This window comes from Nematostella vectensis, chromosome 6 (genome assembly GCF_932526225.1).
Source record: "Nematostella vectensis chromosome 6, jaNemVect1.1, whole genome shotgun sequence".
Taxonomy (NCBI): domain Eukaryota; kingdom Metazoa; phylum Cnidaria; class Anthozoa; order Actiniaria; family Edwardsiidae; genus Nematostella; species Nematostella vectensis.
This window is the reverse complement of record NC_064039.1, coordinates 10121527-10140210: the sequence shown is the minus strand read 5'-3', so window position 1 is coordinate 10140210 and position 18684 is coordinate 10121527. Positions and strand designations below refer to the sequence as shown.

Here is an 18684-nt window from a genome sequence, read left to right as displayed (position 1 = left end):
GTCTTTTCACTGCAACGTAAAAATACTGCTTAAACAATTGATTTATGCAAATAGAAAAATGTTGCCTTCAATTCACAAACGCAGGCAGGCGTACGACTGTGTTGTCTAAGAAGGAAAATTAATGACCACATAAAACGATTTAATAGCTATGGCCGGACAATTTCAGAGGTATTTACCATCTATAGTGCTATACCTTTCTGTATTAGATAAACAGTTTGGTTTTTTGCAGAAATAATAATATTTTGAATTATAGGAACACCTGCGATCCCCTATACAAGCCAACCAATCAGAGCCAAGCAAGGATCAGAATTGCTTCTTAACACATCCATGCCTAATAAGACTACTTAATGGACTCGATCTGAATGCGAATGCCGTACGCCATGGCAACTGGCAGAAAATGACAAAGTGTAGCAAACTATGGAGGTGATGGCCAAAAACGGAGAAATCCTAACAAAAAAGTAAGGTAAGAGTCTCTTAAGTTAAGGCAACTTTGAAGGATATTTCTTTAAACACAAACTGACGTTTTATGTGATTGAACTCATGGCTCGTTCGTATTAAGACTCTCTGAGATGACAACAGAGCTAGCATGAAAGACTTTATATAACAACATAATTACAAGGCACCTATGATGACGGAAATTTGGCTCGAGATGACATAAAACACGGAGACCGGACACCGCATGGACTATTGGTGTGCGTAGCTCAGGATGTCGTGATAGAACCATAAAAATGTTCATGGAAAACGAAATTGCGACGTATGATTATCAAACTTGCTATGCCGACAAATATAAAACATTAATAAATATGTTATTCCATTTTTCTGAAAAACCCACACAAGGGATTTGATATAGTAATGCAATACAGAGTAATCATGAAATAATAGGGGAGTTTCAAACATTGTATGTTTGTTCCAAACTTTTAGATCTAGCCTAAGGGCATAAACCATGTTAAACGGCATCTTATTATGAAATCACTTACACTAGTTTATTTTTCTAATTTCTTTGAAAGAAATGTAAAATATATTCCTTCTTTCGTTTTATCAAAAATATATTGAAATGTTATTGCATCTTTTACATAGACCTAGAAACACTTATGTTTATCATGAGTGAAATACGTATAGTTGACTTTCATGATGTCTTTTTTCCGTAATCAATTACTCAAAAACAAACTGTTTAGTAATTCTGGCTATTTTTCACCATCATGTGAGATTCATTGTAAAATACTAAATCATAGTGGCTTGATCCTAAGATATAGCTTCTTAACTAAAAAGAACACGAGCAAATGTATTGTTTTCCTGACAAGGATAGGACTTTTCTTTTAATGGTGATTTATATTGGCACTTATTTTATAGCGAAATAGCAAAAACAAAGCCGAAAATAGGAGAAAAATCGCTACTTGCTATTTACGCGTGATTTGCATCTTTTTCAAATTAAAACAATCTGCTAAAACCAACTTTCACATTGAGCCAGTAATTATGTGATCTATGTGATGAAAAGAGAAGGAATTGAAAAGCCAACATAACTTATTTTGGTCGTATTCATAGCAAAGGTAAAGGCGAAGTCGATAATAAGATACTTAACAAGATTATCAAGGGGCATGAAGTATTCTTGAACGAGTCACTGTATTTGCCTTTTGGTAATTAAAAGTTCCCCCGTGGTATTTTACTAGACGCGTTAGTCATAAAAGAAAACGACACCCTTAAAAACATACTCTGCAACAATAATAGTGCAATTTATATGTATACACCAAGCGTTGTCAATACTTAACAACGAATGGCAATTACCAAATGGCTGTTTAAGACCGAAAGGCTTATGGGAAGTAATTATTTACAGGACAAATAAACTCAAAGCGATGCCAGAACCAAACATGAATGACCTTTTACGGATAATCTTAAGATTTGTCCATGTTACGTTTTCAGAATTTGGAACAAATTGGGATACAAGGGTCGTTTTCGTCGTAGAACTGCCATTTGCAAATCGTCATTTTACGCTGCATATCAATTTTCATATCATATTCCCAGACGCGGTCACTTCCATATAATGAAACCAATATATTCCTTATTTGAAAAACCTGCACGATTCGTGTCATATTTAGGGCTGCCGTACCGCAGGTGCTTCGCAAACTTTGTGAATTGTATTCAGAAGAGAAAAACAGTGACTGTGACCATCTATAGTCAACGGAGAAAGCTTCTGAAAAGAAACTAAAATTCCTTGTTACCAGACCACTAAAACGACCGGCAATATTACTTTATAATTTGCATAATCCCCTTCCCAGCCTTTACTTATTATTGTTCATAGCAGTTGCTCATTATAATTTAAAAGGATAAAAACTGCGCAACTGGAATTAACGCAAATAAGTGATTAGTAGCCTGGTTATTTTATCCATGGATATGACCAGCCTAGCAGGTCAAAGCAGGCCCCGATTCTATTCAAATTTTAAGCCCTTATCTATTTGCATAGTTAGGAATAAATAATAAACTCAACCCAGCGAAGAGATTATATAACCAATACAGACTCGTACCCAGTCTTTATTTGCTGTTGCCGCCATACCTTGGTAGAAATAAACACAATGCAACGAATCAATGGAATTATAGATAGTGACGTCTGCACAATGATCTAATCGTTTTTAATGTTGTTGTAAACATATTTTCGCTTATTGCAAGATGCACACCCCAAAAATTTTGACTGGATAGGTAATTACCAGTTTTAACAATATTATTTCAGGAGAAATATGAAGACAATTGGGTACAACATGAGTGGAATCAACAGACAAATTCGCTCATAGTCTGACAGAAATTCCCCCATGGAAAGAGGCGCTCGAACGAGACCGTTACCCCTGACAACTGAGAACTTGAAAAAGTTCGAAAAACAGTTCCAAAATGAAGACAGCGGTGCGGGTATTCGACGGAGGGTCCCGCAGAGAACGGCTGCTGACGGCCGCAGTGCTAAACGATCTACTGGATCCTGGCGAAGCCGCGGGAAAAAACAGGCTGAAAGAGGAGCGACCATCACAAAGATGTCCAACAGGGCTCCGACGCAACATCGGCGACGAAGCAGTAATGAATCGTTTTACCGGCCAGCCCGGGAATCGGTCAGGAGAAACCCCGAGGGAATGAGTAGAAATCCTAGTACGGTCCCTACCCCCCGTAAGCCGCCGGTACAATACATAAAGTACACGGAGGAGGACCTAGATGACTACATACCATATGAGGACCCTAAAAAGATGGCGGAGAAGGAGGCTGCCAAGAGGGCGATGGAGGAAGCCGGCAATAAGGTGGTGGAAGAAGACAGTGATGCTTACGTGACAAGTACTGCGCCTTCCACCCCCGTGACTCCCGCGCCACGGAAGAAGGCCTACAGTACGACGGACGGCTCCGTCCGCACTAGCAGCTCCGCAGATTCCGGTGATGATGATCTGGATGAGATATTAGGCGACGAGGATGACGATGATGACGAGGAGGAGGAGGACGAGGACAAGGAGACGACAACACGTCTTGGAACAACAACTCCTGGAAACAAAAGTCAAATTTCCGAGAAAGGTAGACAATCTGGAAAAAGTCAATTGTCCAAGCAAAGTAGACTATCTGGAAAAAGCCAGATGTCCAAGAAAAGTAGAGCTTCTCGTACAAGTCAGATTTCCAGGCAAAGTAGTGTAGTAGAAAGCGTTAGCAGTATACCTACTATCGCTTCTGTACACGAAAGCGTTATAAGTGTGGACGAGAAACCACCTTCGGTCGCAAGCTCTGTTCCATCTTATGTCCTGAATAAAAATGAATTTGCAATGAAGAAATTCGCAAACGAACAAGAGAGAAAAAGAGCTAAGGCGGGTAGAAGTCTTACTCCTGAGAGTTCTATCTCTGCATTTAGCAATGGGACAAGGTACTCACGGTCAAGTGTGAGAGAGCAGGCCACTGCCACAGTCATGAGCAAAGGGTCTTACATTACCATCAGGAACTGGACAAGGTGGAGCAACTATAGCGGAGGCGGGTATAGCATCTCAAACAGTAGGCCACCAAGTAGAAGGAACCCAAGAGAAACTAAGACTAATACTCCACGGAGTAGGAGATCGAATTCTAGGAAGACACCGAAAAGCAAGAAATCCAATCTATCTACAGCTGCTTCTGATCAGTCAGAACGGTCCAAGTCCATTGCTTCTCATGCTAGTACTAGTTTAAGTCGAAGCTCAAGTAAGCGTAGCTTAGGCAGACGAAGCAATGAGTCGCGCAAAAGTGGACGAAAGAGTGTAGGGCTTGGAGGTGTGCTACAGATTAGTAATTACGCCATGAGGTCGGAGCCGAATCTTCGCGGGCGTAAGAAGTCTAGGGCTCTTGTGGTGGATGAGGACATATCGAGATCAAGGCCAACAAGTCGACCGGCTAGGGTAAGCGTGACAAGGAGCGCTCTTCGGTCACGCAAGGGTAACCGTACTCTATCACTCCCAGCTTTACCGAGAAGTAACGCTAATGTCACGCAAAAGCCGCGTAGTAGACTGTCAAGCCGACACAAAACCGAAGCTCTTCCAAAGATCAAGCCACAATCTAGGCAATCAACGGCAAAAGCACCACAACCGAAAAAGAAGAACTTAAAAACTGTGAGTATGAAACCAAAAGAGATGGAAAACGACGTTTATGGTTTCGATTTCACAAATAGAAAGAAAAGAATTCCTAGACTCAGTACAAGGCCTGCGCGAGAAGCGACAAGCTTTAGCTCTCGTGCCTCCGTCGTAGAGCCGAGAAGAAGGCCACGAAAAGGCGACAAGAACGCGAAAGAACCTCGACCGGACGGTGAGTAGAAAACTTATATTATATAACCCCTTGCCTCAAAACCCCATATCACGTCAATTCATACCTAAATATGAGTTGGTATGGAAGTAATATTGAAGAGGCGTTAATCAATAGTATATATGAAATTTAAATATCCAAAGGCGAAGAGGCGTTTATCAATAGTATATGTAATTTAGTATCCAAAGGTTTTATATGTAAAATGCTTTAAGGGTTTTTATCAATATCTGTTAAAATAAATTGGTAAAAATTCTCCCTTGTAAAGTGAGATTTATCATCAATGAAACAGCAGATGCGATGTCGACCACGTCGAGACGATCACAAAAGACCCAACGACAAATAGAGCAAAAGAAACAAGCAAAGAGAATCCCGTCTACTGCAAGGTCTAGCGCCATGTCCTCGTCAATATTATCCAGCCAATCACGGGCAAGCATGTCTACCACATCAACCGCCTTCGTCCCACGTAGAAGTAGAAGTAAGCAGCTGCGCCCGCTGTACATAGACGACTCAGGGTTTTTGAGCGACCGCTGTCTCTCAAGTAAGACAAGCATGCGTCCTCCTGAGACTCCATTCAGCTACCACAGCTCCAAGACGAGGCGAAGCGTGAGCCTGCGATCTGTGGTTACTGAGTACAGCAGTTATCCTAGTCGTGCCATGAGCAGTCGGTTTAGCAGCCGCAGGGGGTCTGAAGCCAGCTTGTCCTTATACACTAGCTCAGGTGAGTGCGCGAGGGACTGGGAATAGCAATACGTCATGTTTAGTCGAAGCAAAACGCATGCCCGATAAACTAAGTATCTGTGTCGCCAATGCTTGACGGGTGACAAATTAAAAGTCGAGTCTGCAGAACTTTGTGTTATCTCTTCATTTTTACAATTCCCTTTCATGAGCTTTTGTTGCTATTGTCATTTTCGGAGAATGATTGTTTTCATTTTCAGGAAAAAAAGTTAAGAAAATAAAATATGGCCGAAAAAAGTAAAAGAATGTAAACAAAAACACTAGATAACTTTATCTGAGACAGACGATGACGCCGATGACGATGTCTCCATCCTCCCCGCGCGGTATCTGCGCGGATGATTATTTAATATATTTATTCTAAGTTAGAGCAGAAGAGTGAGGGTGATATAAAAAGCCAAAAACTGTACTCTTTCAGACAGCTTTTGAATTTTCTTGAGATAAGAGGGTAATGGGACTGCATAGAGCAACTATTAAATGAAGCGCTAGTCTTTGACCTCATCCTGTAACTGCCGCCAAATATTCTGATTTGGACAGAATCATCCTTGCATAAAGGCCACAACTTGTCACAGTAGATCAATCTGCGACGATAACTAAGCCTTAAAAAGAACGGTTAGGAGATAGGATAAGTAAGAATGAGCAAAAAATGAAAAGTCATAATAATGACCGTGATTTGAGTTCCATTTCAGTCATTATTTATATTAACAATCCTGCAAATTGAACAAAACCTGTAACTGCAGTTGTTAAATGGGATTGGACAACAGGAAAACGAAACGGCTTTGAGCTTATACTTAATGATGATCATCTGTTGCTCATCAAAAATTAACGTTTAGTCATTTGATGGCAAAAGCCGGTTACTAGGCGATAAGAGCGTTTGGTAGATCAAAATACAAAACTCATTTTAAGAGATGTGATCTAGCACAGAACGACGATTTTCATGGAAAGCAGGGGATGAAATGATCATGGATAAGCCGCCGCCGCAGATTAATATAACTGAAACGCAAGATAACTCGTTAGGAGATCTGCAAATAGAAGATGTAGAGGAAAGATACGGTACGAATGAGAGACTTTCAAATAGCAACACAGGGAATGTTTACTATACATTCGCGATGGTTTCGAATTTCAATGAACATTTGAAATGTTCTACTGACAAATATGGCATATTTTAATGGGTGTGATAGGATTTAACAGTTTGATACAGGTTTTGATAAGTGTGTCCGTGCTTTATGTATGGGTCCCTCGGAGAATAATTTTGTTCTTTGCCGTTTTGTTATATCTATTTTCATCTTTCTAATCTAAATCTAAAAAAAAAAAAAACGAAAGGGGTTTGTCTTCTTATCATCTTTATTAATTCCCAAAACAAATATAGACCCTTACCTTCCTAGGAATGAGAACGATGAAATTTTTTCCATCTTAATGACTGGAAAATAATTATACGCAGCAGTAATATAGACTGGGGTATTTTGGGCTGTCTGTGACTGGGGGGGGGGGGGGGGGGGGGGCTAAAAGGCCCCCCCTCCGTATTTCATGAACCGCTTGACCATCAAACTTACAGACAATAATCACCAGTATGCAAAGAATCGTCACGCCCTATTTTGGGTGTGGTCGAATCAATTATGACGTCACATTGATGTCATAAATACGATGTCTAGATATTCAAATATTGCCTAAATTATGAGATATCGGGTTGAAATCATTTTACATCATTTAGATATGTCAAAATTTTAACGGCTTTACAATGCAAGAAGGCCATAAAAACGTTTATAATCATTTTTTAGAAGAATTTTCGCCATCTTGGGTCCGCCATCTTTGATCCGCCATCTAGGATTCTTTTGATTTTTGCAAAAGAAAAACAAATATGTAATTATTGTAAAAAAAAAAAGTATTTATATGCATGTATTACTGCTCATAGTAATGATAAATGTATAATATCAGCTTTTAAAGTGTCATCTAGTTAATCTAGTGACATTTTTTAACAGCTTTGAGAGAGCAAAATGTACCCACCTCTCCCCCAAATATTCGAGGTAAAAAAAATTCTAGCGCTGTTGTGAAACTTGTCACCTTAACAAATTAATAGAGTCAAAAGTCAATTCAAGTCAAAAGAGGCATTTAAATCTTAAAAACAGAAACCAAAATATAAAAAAAAATCACTATAGTTTTTAGTTTTTGGGGAAACCTATGTGTGAAAAAACGGTTGCCATGGTAACATGGAGCGCCTCCTGGACATGTCAATGACATCAAAACGTCCGCAGATAGATTTTAGGAAAAGTCACCAAGTTTTAGCCTCTTAGCTTTTATGGTTCAGAAGTTATAGCAATTTTACCGGAGGGGGGGGCTTAAAGAGCCCCCCCCCCCCCCCCCCAGTCTGAATAGGGTTAAGATGTATATCAAACTTGTTTCTTTAAAGGACATCACCAGAGGGGGGTATTGGGGCGTGGCAATCAATTTTGTCCTTACGTATCTCATTTCACCTTTCTTGAATGACAGATGAGGAAAATACAACCATTGGTCCAACAGCGACGACTGTTGAGCAGCCAAAGGACGATAAGAGAACTAGACAGGGACGGAAAACCCCCGCACCAAAACAAGAGAAGTCTGCTGGGCGAGTCAGAAAGAGCGGTAAGCACCATCCCCCCCCAGTAGCAACAACCGCAACAATAACCACAAGGAGAGCATTAACAAGATTGCATTCATCGTTATTATCACTAACACCACATAACCAACAACAATAACAAGAACGAAAATATCGATAACAACATCATATTCATTGGTATCACATTCACAACCAATAACAAGAACGAGAACATCAATAACAACATCACATTCATCGGTATCACTATCACAACAAACAACAAGACAAGAAAGAAAACATCGATAACAACATCACATTTATCGGTATCATCACCACCGTCCGACAACACAAAACCAACAACAATAGCAAGGAACGAAAACATCAAGACAGCATCACATTCATCATTATCACCACCACAACCAAGAACAACACGATCACATTCATCACCATTAACATCATCACCACCAACAACAGCACAACACCAACATCATCACCATGACGACATTCATCATTATCAATCATTATCATCATCAACAACAACAACACAACACCTAACGTCATCATCATTACTTTTAACGGCATCAACATCATCACAAACAATAACAACACAACCACCACCAGCAGCTAAGAACAACAAGAAAATATCAATCACCGCCATCATAATCACCATTATCACTAACAACAATACAACAACAACAACAGCATATATCTATATCAACAGTATATTTATAATGATCATCACCAACTATCATAATTGAAAAAAGTCAGGCGCGTTCAAAGGCGCATGCGCAAAAAATGGGTAGATTCTTATTGAAGAATCGACAAATACTACCCCCTCCCCCTCAGCCAATCCCAAGCTGGCTCACAAAGCTATTAGTTTAATTGTTCTAAAATTAATATCCTATCAGCTGGACCCTCGAGCAAGGAGAATGTCCAAGAGGATAGCAGCGGCTCAGATTCCAAGAGACTCATACTGCCGCCTATCAGCCCTACCTCATCTGGGAAGTCATCTCCGTACGCTGCGTCCATGCGATCAATGGCCTCGTCACGGAAAAGTGGTAAGAGGGTGGATAGCGTGACGTAGAGGGTCACGTAAGAGTTGTTAATGCCTAGTGCAGCGACATATCGACATAACGACATGGGCGAGCGCACTCTTATCTTCGATATACCGACATGGACATAACGACATATGAGAAAAAATGTTTTTTCTTTTATGTCATTATGTCCATGTCGTTATGTCGGGCTAAACATAGTGCGCGCGCCCATGTCGTTATGTTGTTATGTTGCTAGTGTGCACTAGGCATAAGGCGTATATAGCGTTTCAATAGAGCGTCACGCAAGAGTGGTAAGGGCTCGCGGGGCATAGATAGCGTGACGTAGAGAGTCACGTGAGGGTGGTAAAGACGTATATCGCGTTACAATAGGGCGTCACGCAAGAGTTGTAAGGGCTTACGGGCGGTGGATAGGGTAACGTAGAATGTCACGCAAGAGTGATAAGGTCTTGTGGGGAATAGATAACGTGACGGCACGTTAGAGTTGTGTAAGCTTATGGAAGGAAGAACATGTGGCGAGGCAACGAAAATTATGAGTTGAAGTAAAGAGCAAAGAAAGTTTATTCTCATTAAAGATTCCATTATTTATTTGCTCTATGAAGCACATTTTACTCTGTTCTCCTTCTATCCCCAAGGGGAGGGGGTGTTGGATGGCAATTAATCCCCGACCCCTTCCTCGAGAATGGATCGCCTCATGCAACGAGCCTAGCGAATGATATCCATTTAAAAAGTAGGAAGCATAGCCGGGACAAAAAAATAATCGGATGAAGTTTGAACTCATAATCAGCAACAAAAACGGTAAATGAGAGACAATACATCCAGACGTGCGCTGAATCATCCTATGTGGTGGCAGCTCAAGCTTTACAGCTAGGCTTGCAGATTACGGCCCCAGCACCGCTATCTAGCGAATTGTACAATGAACAAGAACCAGACTCACCCGCGCATTAGTAGGGAGGCAGTAACCAGGTTCCTTAGACGGTTGCTGTGATCTATAGAGAAAAATATCTATCCGTCTATTTTGGTGCTTTTTTTTTATCTCTTGGCAACCTCCAAGACTCTTCTACTATGTTGTCCATCATGTATGAATGTGTAGCTTTTTTGTGCGCAGCTAGCAAGAAATATAAAAAGTTGTAACAGGATAAGTAGGGCACTGAAAATGCGAATTTCTTTCTTTCTTTTAACTTTTGATTTGATGAGCGTGATATTTTTATCACCTTACTAATTGTGGCTCGCCGGTTAAAAGAAAACATTGATTATAGAACAATGATAAAAGCATGATTAAAAATATTCCTTAGGAACCCTTAACGAATCGGCCTGATACGTAAAAGATTTGACAATCATAAGGTCAGACTAGTTAAATCATATCTAACAGGCAAAAGAATTATGAGAATGCAAATAAACGCCGGTAAGAAAATTGAGCAAAACCGCTAATCTTTCTAGACATGTTTTCTAAGATTTCTCTCCCTTTTGACTTGTAGAACTTACACAACTTCTAGAAGAAGTGAAAGAAAAGCAGAGAAGGAAGCAAAGAGGTGAAAAAGAAGAAACGGCGCAGCAAAAGGAGAGGAGAGAACGACGTGAGTATGGACAGTCCGCTTTACAGTCATCTAATTTTATCAGAGGTCTGTCAGCAGCAGATTTTACAACTTGGCTCTGAAATTCTCTCACAATTCATTTAAATTAAGCGCGAAATTCTCAATCCCTTCAAATGCCATTAAACAGTGAATTACATCATAGCGCCGCCATAACTAGTAAGGCGAGGTTAACTAGAATACCCTTTTTTATATTACGTGCCTGGATAGAATCATGAAGTATGAAACATACAAACATGAAACCATGGAAACCATCTGGCACAGTTTGCCAATAGTGACACGCTGGTTAAACTAAATAACTCCCTCATAAATCTGCGTTATTATGCGGGTTATCATTCTTGGCATTTTTTTCAAATATATTTCAAAACGAAATCTGCTTCGGTATTTTGAAGTCCACCCTTAGACTCACAGTTACCCTCGGGTACTAGGAGAATTAGCTTCTTGATCAGATCACATTTTTCAGTTCCACATTTCAAATTTCCTTTTTCGAAAAGACTTATACGTGTCAAATGCAACCACAAAGAAAGAAGATCTTTATATGAAGTTGCTTCCGAAGAATAGCGATCGATGATGATCACAAGTGTAACTATTGGTACTATGAGTTTATCATAACACATCATAACAAGGCAAGCCAAATGCCACTAAGTCAAGTCAAGTCAAGTGCCACTAAAAACAGAATGTGTTTTTTGAGATGGAATTGTCTCGTCTGCTCGTTGCTAGCCAAATGTATCACAACGAAAGCTTGCAAGAGAAGAATGTCTAAAAACTATTGATCCTGCTGCTTGAGTAACAATAGCTTGTGCTGTTAAATATATTTTTTGACCAATGAGCTCCGTCGTATCCCGTCTTAGCGGGAGATTTCTATAAAACTTTTGACGTCGTTTGTATTATAATTAGCCGGAAAGCAAACCAATATCAGACCAGTTGTTACGGGGCGGAATAAGAGATGGAGGCTAGGAGAGCATCGTCTTCTGAAAAAAGTTTTCGAAACAAAAAAGGTTTGTGTTACCGATAGCAGTACCTAAAAGCCGAATTCTCTTTGACAAAAAAGTCATACAAAGTCATTCGTGACTTTGAATTAAGATAACAAATATAGTTTGCGAACTTACCGGTTTGTTTTGGAAACAAGCATTGTGTAATATATTTCTCTGGCAAGTCACATACATTTTAAATAGAAAACAAACATTTAAAAAACTACCAAGTCAAAATTATCATACGGCAAAATTTCTACGACCATTTTGTTATAATTATGCTCTCGGCACTAAAATGTCGTTCTTTAATAACGACAAAGAGTGTTCTCTAATTCAATTTGTTCTTAGGTAAATGTAATAAAGAATTTGAAAAAAAAACACAAAAATGAAATTCATATAAAACGTCTTGTGATTTTTATCTAGAAAGTTGCTATCGCCGTTTTATTCTCATAGTCAGCGGTGTTGTCATAGAAACCGAACAGATGACTAACAAAAAAGTATTTTTTAGTTACAGAAATGAAATGAAATTTCGTGTCAAAGTGTATTTTGGATTTGGATATTGACGCTGTATGTATTGACTGAAAAAAGTATTTGTTTTACCTGCCATAAGAAGTGTTTTGTGTAAATTTGAAAGCGATGCATTTGCTAACAAAAGAAAGTTGGTGTTTAACCTATATGCTAATTACAGCATTGAGACACAGCTAGAATGCGTTTTTTTGTATTGCGCGAAGAATAAAACTCCTTATAGAAGCTATCTACCTACTTTATGGAATTTAATCCAACGGGCTCTTGCCAGCTATTCATATCTCGACAGGTTGGGTTAACCACTAATTAGCATGTGAAGAATTGTCTGGCTCTAGACCACCAGCCCCCCTGGGAAATTGCTCTATTATTTTTGGAAGCGAACCCCCAAATGACCCAAAAGCAGCCAATCAAATCCCGAGTTTCTGGCCAACACTGAGTAGTCATTTTTTCACTCACACACGAGTGAGGAGGTTTCCATGGCAATTCCAAAAGACGCTAATTCATGGCAAAATCCAGTGTCTATTTTTCATGTTATATTTCAAACGCTGTGAGGCTTTCTTAATAGTTGTTTCTTAGTTAATATCCAACTTTGTTCAAGTGTTGATTTCGTTAGGCCCACCATGACAGAAGGTGATGCGAGCTAATCCAAGAGGAGCTGTTTTTATAACCACTTCCAAACCGCTTCTTCCCATGTTATTTTATCTAACGATCGTTTTTGTGATTTTTTTAGTGTTTAGAATTAACCACCCGATGCCAAGCTTCCAGGAGGCATACCGAGACCACGGAATGTGAGTAAATTCAAGGAGTTATGCTTAGCAGTACTGTAATGGCTTGATTAAACGCGAGATTGAGCGTGTTTGGAGAGGCCTTATCGGTGTTTGACTTACCATTAATTGCTTCTGTCTCTACCTAAAGGTCGCGGTTCGTCAAGTTAGCCAGGCCAAAGGAGAACAAGGCAGTATGGATGACAAGTTTTTGGTAAGTTTATTTATGGTTTACTTATTGGAATTCGCACTACATATCACGTTGTTGCAGGCACAAAATGGGACACGATACTGACACAGTTGTGATTGATATGGTAGCGCATTTTAGACACTTTTTGTCGATCTTACACTCTCCTTTTAGTACTCTGCTCACAGAGCTCTTGGGATGTTGGTCGCTTTTTCAGAGTAGGCTTTTACTAGCAAAGGGTCAAACCTTTTCCAAGGATAAGACAACATTTTTGTTGTCTTCAAAAAACAAGCCTCCTTCAAAAGACAACACAAACAAAGATTGTTTTACGTAAAGAAAATGTTTATATCTAGATTTGTTTTGTGATAATATTTCTTTTGCGCAGGTAAACACGAAAACAGTTATTTATCTTAACAGGAAATATTTCACCTGATATAAACAGTTATAATATTTATTTATCTTAACAGGAAATATTTCACGCAGATGGGGGGAATACCTTCCCAACCCTCCTAACTACTACCGCCCCTCTACCGCCCCTTCTATCAACATACGCTGCGCGGTCCATGCAAACATCCACCGCTAGGCATTATTAAAACAGTAGAACATTAACATTAGAAGAGACATTAAAGAAAAACACCCAGATTAAGCTCCACTTAAGATTTTGGAGCTGATAAAGTTTTCTCCATCTATTCGTAGGCCAATCAACTGGGGAGATCAGTCGATGATGTGGCCAGTCTCCAAAAATGCACTATCATATAAGGGCACGCCACGACTAGAGGAGCTCGCTACGCCCAAGAAAGACTATCGACTAGACCATCCTGATAGGATACCGACGTGAGTAACAAAACGTTTAGAAATATTCTAGTTTCCTGTCCGGAGCATCCTCGGGGCCAAGGGCGACACGGAGATCGGAAGCGGGAGCTAGCGCGAAGACGAACGAAAAAGGGGTCTGTGTCCCTCTGAGGCAATGATATTACTTACTTTTGTTATTCAATATTACGTCGGTAGCAAGCGTTTCTGTGATGTGTTAACAGAAAAAGAGATTTGTAAGAGACAAAGCTCGTAAAAATGAGCTTAGCTCATAGCTAATTCTCTATTTACACCGTTGCAACACAAACGTAATGTGAAATTATTTCCAAATAAAACACGTGCCCGAATCACCAAATAGTGAACAATATAAGCGCTTTTTTACACTTATCTCACCATGTTTACAAGAATTTTCTACTTGTGCTTACTAATTTTCTTTTTTCTCACTTTTAAGGGAATCGTACGATTTCAGCTGTGGACGTCCGTCTGTAATTCTTAAAGTTAACCCACTCGCGATGAAAGCAGAGCCCAGTGACCGCGTTGTTGAGCTCGCAAAGCCGAAACAGACCATTCCAGAATTCGAGGAACGAGTCCAGAGGTGAGAGAATGCCAGAGCTGCGGGCTCTCTGTGGTGAAATGGGTTTCCTGTGGTTACTGCTATAAGGGGAGACCGCTTAAGAACAATAAATGACAGAAACCAAAACTAACTTAAAGTTTAAAATAATGCTGAAATAAATCTGAAGAAATACAGCAATGTAAAACGGTCTTAACGGGCAGTGTGTATTAATAACAAAGCAATGTTAAGATAAGCTAATGCATGATGAAGTTCATATGTTAATCTTTGCTTTAATGCCTCAGCTTACAGCTTTTAATAATAAAAAGTCGTATCCCGAATAGCTCGGGCCAAATTAATTTTCACTAAGTTTTATTATGACCCTCAATAACTCAAATATCCGTCCACTCTAACTCGTATTTCTCTTTCCCTACAAGCATTTTTTCTTGAATGTCTTTACACCAATAAATCGAACCTTTTTTGAAAGACATAATGAATATACTGCAGTAGTCTGGTAGTTAATTTTATTTCTTTACCTTACTTTGTCTTATTTGACATACTATGCAGGCATTTGTCTTATATTTTTTTATACCCGTAATGCTTCTGATTTCCCTATGTAACTAAGAGTTCCAGGGCTCGGGCTCGACTGTGCAGAAAAATAAGACTGATATAATTGAAAGTTTTATCACTATTTATGAACCTGCATTGTTAGTGCCATGTCATCACTTTATATAAAGAAAATAAATATCAGCGCTGAAGTTGAAAGAATAAAAACAACTTTTTCAAGAAAAAAAATTGAAATGTATGGGAAGCCAGGTTTTGGGAAAAAAAAACTTTTGTCACAAGTAGAAGCTTGTTGTGTAAATTCTTTTGTATAATCGATAAAGCTATACAATTTATGAAATAGGAGAATGACCCAAGCTATTGGCCAAAGTTAAAATCAATTTGTGCAGCGTATAGTGACTAATGTAAATAAATACTTAATTTTATAATCTTACGCTTACATCATTCATATCATTTATACATTCACGAATTGTAAAGTCAAAATCAAATAAAACTTTATAAATGTTTATATACTGTGATCTTTCTTAGACAATTCCCATACAACGAGAATTATTAATCTGAGAATAAGAATAAAGTCTCTAAGTTAAAACGGCATCAATTGATATGGAAGCTTGAGTTGAGTATCTCTATTGACGTCACACTAACTTAAGTTCTTAGTTAATTATAACTCTTCCGCTTAATTGCTTTATCTCCTAATTGAAAAAGGCGTTTAATAATTTACGACCTTTAAGGAAACAACGAGTGTTATTTCAGCAATGTTTTCAGCCTTGCAAACTTCCACGTAATTACCCATAACACAGTGTATGCATGAAAGGGTTCCCTAAATTGGTTATAATATTCCTAATTGGAATAAGAATAAAGTCTCTAAGTTAAAACGGCATCAATTGATATGGAAGCTTGAGTTGAGTATCTCTATTGACGTCACACACTAACTTATGTTCTTAGTTAATTATAACTCTTCCGCTTAATTCTTTTATATCCTAATTGAAAAAGGCGTTTAATAATTTACGACCTTTAAGGAAACAACGAGTGTTATTTCAGCAATGTTTTCAGCCTTGCAAACTTCCACGTAATTACCCATAACACAGTGTATGCATGAAAGGGTTCCCTAACTTGGTTCATTCAAGGTCACAAAAGCTGCGTGACACTTAAGAGCAAACATATATGTTGCATGGCAACCATTTTGACCCTTTTATATGTGAAGTTACCCAACTTCTAGACTCAAATTCAATTCAGCGAGGGAACTTAGCGAAACGTTGTGGAATTGTTTGAGTACAAGTTGTGAAATATTTGATAGCAGAAAGCTACTAGGACTTACAACTGGGAACTTAATACAAGTAGGTACGCGAAAATTCACGCTACAAAGCGTTTCGATGCTAAATAACAAATCGCTCAGCTACATTGTTTTACATTTTTAATGATTTAAAGGATTTCACCTGCATAGAAACGTCTCAAACTAGATTTACAATACTTCGATTTATCCTGTGATGTGACAACTCGAATTAGAGAATTCAGCAAAGACACGTTCTCACACATTCGAACGAAATGATGACCTTTACTATTAGTTTGTGTCATATTTAGTATACTAAAATTGCCATTACTATTAAATTTAGCATTCAAACCTCAAATATTATAATACGGAACTTCTTTAAAAGCCAAGCTTCTTTTGTCTGATACCTAAATATAACATTTAGATTTTTGGCTTGAATATTACAAAAACGACTGTTCTCAACATCGGAATCTAAAGCACGAGTATCATCATTAATGTTGTCAAGGCAATGAATTGACAAGGGAAAACTGATAAAATTTTTGCCATATTGCCGCTAGCGCATTTCGAATGTACGTCTTTTTAATAGCAAAAATACACTATGTATTGCAAAAGAAAGAAAATAAATAAAAAATCAAAAGGAAAAACTGAAAAAAGGTAATCCTTAATAAACAGAATATATGATACTATTTAGTGTAATAATATAATCTTCAGAATTTTCCATCTAGTGCAATATTCGAGGCCTTTTTCTCTGCGGCATGTCCTACAATCACATTTTTCTTAAACGTCTTGTTTTTGTCATCTTGTAAGCCCGAAAGTGTGAAACTGTTCCTTGAAATAATTACAATGACAAATCCCCTTTAACATAACGCAAGGTCATTCCTATTTGTTTTGCCGCGTTTACATTCTCTTTCTTCCCAAATCTTCGCCCAGGAGAATACTTAGAAAAAAGCCTCTGCTAACAGGAGAATTCCCCCATCAAACATACTGGCGTTTTTTCAGTTACCATAACTCTTCTTTTGATACCCCTCCGTTAATGCTTTAAATTGTGTTCTCCGTGTCCAGGGATAACTACGTGTTCAGCTGCGGTCGCAGCTCTCCCATTTGGGCCGTGTCACTTGGCGCCAAAACGGCGGAGGAACGGGAACGAACCATGCAACTCGCGCAGCCCAAGAAACCGGATGCGCGATATCGTCCCTGCAGGGACCCCATATGGCCCGTTGCAGAAGCCGCGAAACGCGGATCACCTACTCCCCGTGTGGAAAATTTGGCGCGTCCCAAGACTCGTCCCGACGGACCTTTCCGAGAGCCTATGTGGCAAGTTTCGTCGGCTAGTCGGAGAGCCGTCGCGTCTGCCCGAGTACAAGAGCTTGCAAAGTCGAAACAGTTGGCAGAGGGATATCAGCCTTGCCGCAACGTGGAAACGCCTGTTCCGAAGAGCGCTTTGCGAGCTATAGCGACAGATCGCACGCAGAGTTTATCAAAGCCTGTGGTTCGAGAGACTATGGACCATGTTCAGTTTAATCCGGACGCTTTTAGAGTCAGTGAAACTGCGCTACGAGGAAGAGTCCCTGACCGAGTGCTGGAACTTGCGCAACCCTTCTCTAGAAAGTAAACAGTTTGATGTCTGCGTCAACCCTTCTCTAAGAAGTGAACAGTTTGATTTCTGCGATAACCCCTTCTCCATTAAGTTGGCGGGTTGGAGTCGCAAATTTGGCTAAATACCCAACCCATGCTCCATAGCGGCCATTTTGAACGGCAGCGAAATTCAAAACATTTTGTCAAATTCGTATTTTAGTTTTCCAGAAATTGCATAAATTTTAGCCTTGATTTTTTCCAACTTCTGCATAACGGAGTTTTTTTTTCAATTTAAAAAACCTCAGTTTTCTAGAATCTATTTAATAAAAACAAATTATTAATATTTATTAAATATAGATCTGTTTTAAAGAAGTCTGCCATGGGGGGGGGGGGGGGGGGGGGGGGTATTAATTGTTCAACTGAACAAACACCGATATGGTTGTAAAAAGTTTGATTTTTCCCGAAGTTTGTTACACTGCCTTTCCAAAAGAACAAAAAATAATATGTTTATTCGTTAGTTTATATTAATTTGCAAGAAAAGAGTGACAAAATAAAGAAGGAACTATGGTTTTTACTATCAAGATATTTTTTGTGAATTTCTTTTATTGCCACAATAATGAATAAAGAAAGTGTTAATTAATGTGTTTTAATTTATATTTACACCATTTCCCATTCTAGCCTAACCATATTATTGGGAATATTCCTCAAATTTGGAGAGCAAAGCGAAACAAGGGTTTAATA

At 39.0% G+C, this 18684-nt stretch overlaps 1 protein-coding gene across 3 annotated transcripts; it reads left to right on the top strand.

Moving 5' to 3' along the window:
* Positions 1-318: 318 nt before the first annotated feature.
* Positions 319-18583, top strand: LOC5519894 (serine/arginine repetitive matrix protein 1). Of its 3 annotated transcripts, none has more exons than XM_032364806.2 (11): positions 319-463; positions 2723-4782; positions 5072-5497; positions 7999-8130; positions 8992-9141; positions 10614-10712; positions 12954-13011; positions 13139-13201; positions 13871-14008; positions 14436-14579; positions 17431-18583. In XM_032364806.2, exons 2-11 carry the CDS (start codon positions 2802-2804, stop codon positions 17978-17980), a joined length of 3741 nt encoding a protein of 1246 aa, XP_032220697.2. In that variant the 5' UTR covers positions 319-463; positions 2723-2801; the 3' UTR covers positions 17981-18583. The 3 variants fall into 3 exon arrangements, with proteins under 3 accessions (XP_032220697.2, XP_032220695.2, XP_032220696.2); XM_032364804.2 differs by having other exon boundaries at positions 5069-5497; XM_032364805.2 differs by having other exon boundaries at positions 343-458; positions 5069-5497.
* Positions 18584-18684: the final 101 nt, after the last annotated feature.

Bases quoted from the DNA above. Each gene is read 5' to 3' on its own strand.
- LOC5519894 (XM_032364804.2), top strand. From the start codon at position 2,802: ATGGAAAGAGGCGCTCGAACGAGACCGTTACCCCTGACAACTGAGAAC. The intron at 10,713-12,953 runs GTGAGTATGGAC...TGATTTTTTTAG, and splicing joins AAAGGAGAGGAGAGAACGAC to TGTTTAGAATTAACCACCCG. The intron at 14,580-17,430 runs GTGAGAGAATGC...CTCCGTGTCCAG, and splicing joins TTCGAGGAACGAGTCCAGAG to GGATAACTACGTGTTCAGCT.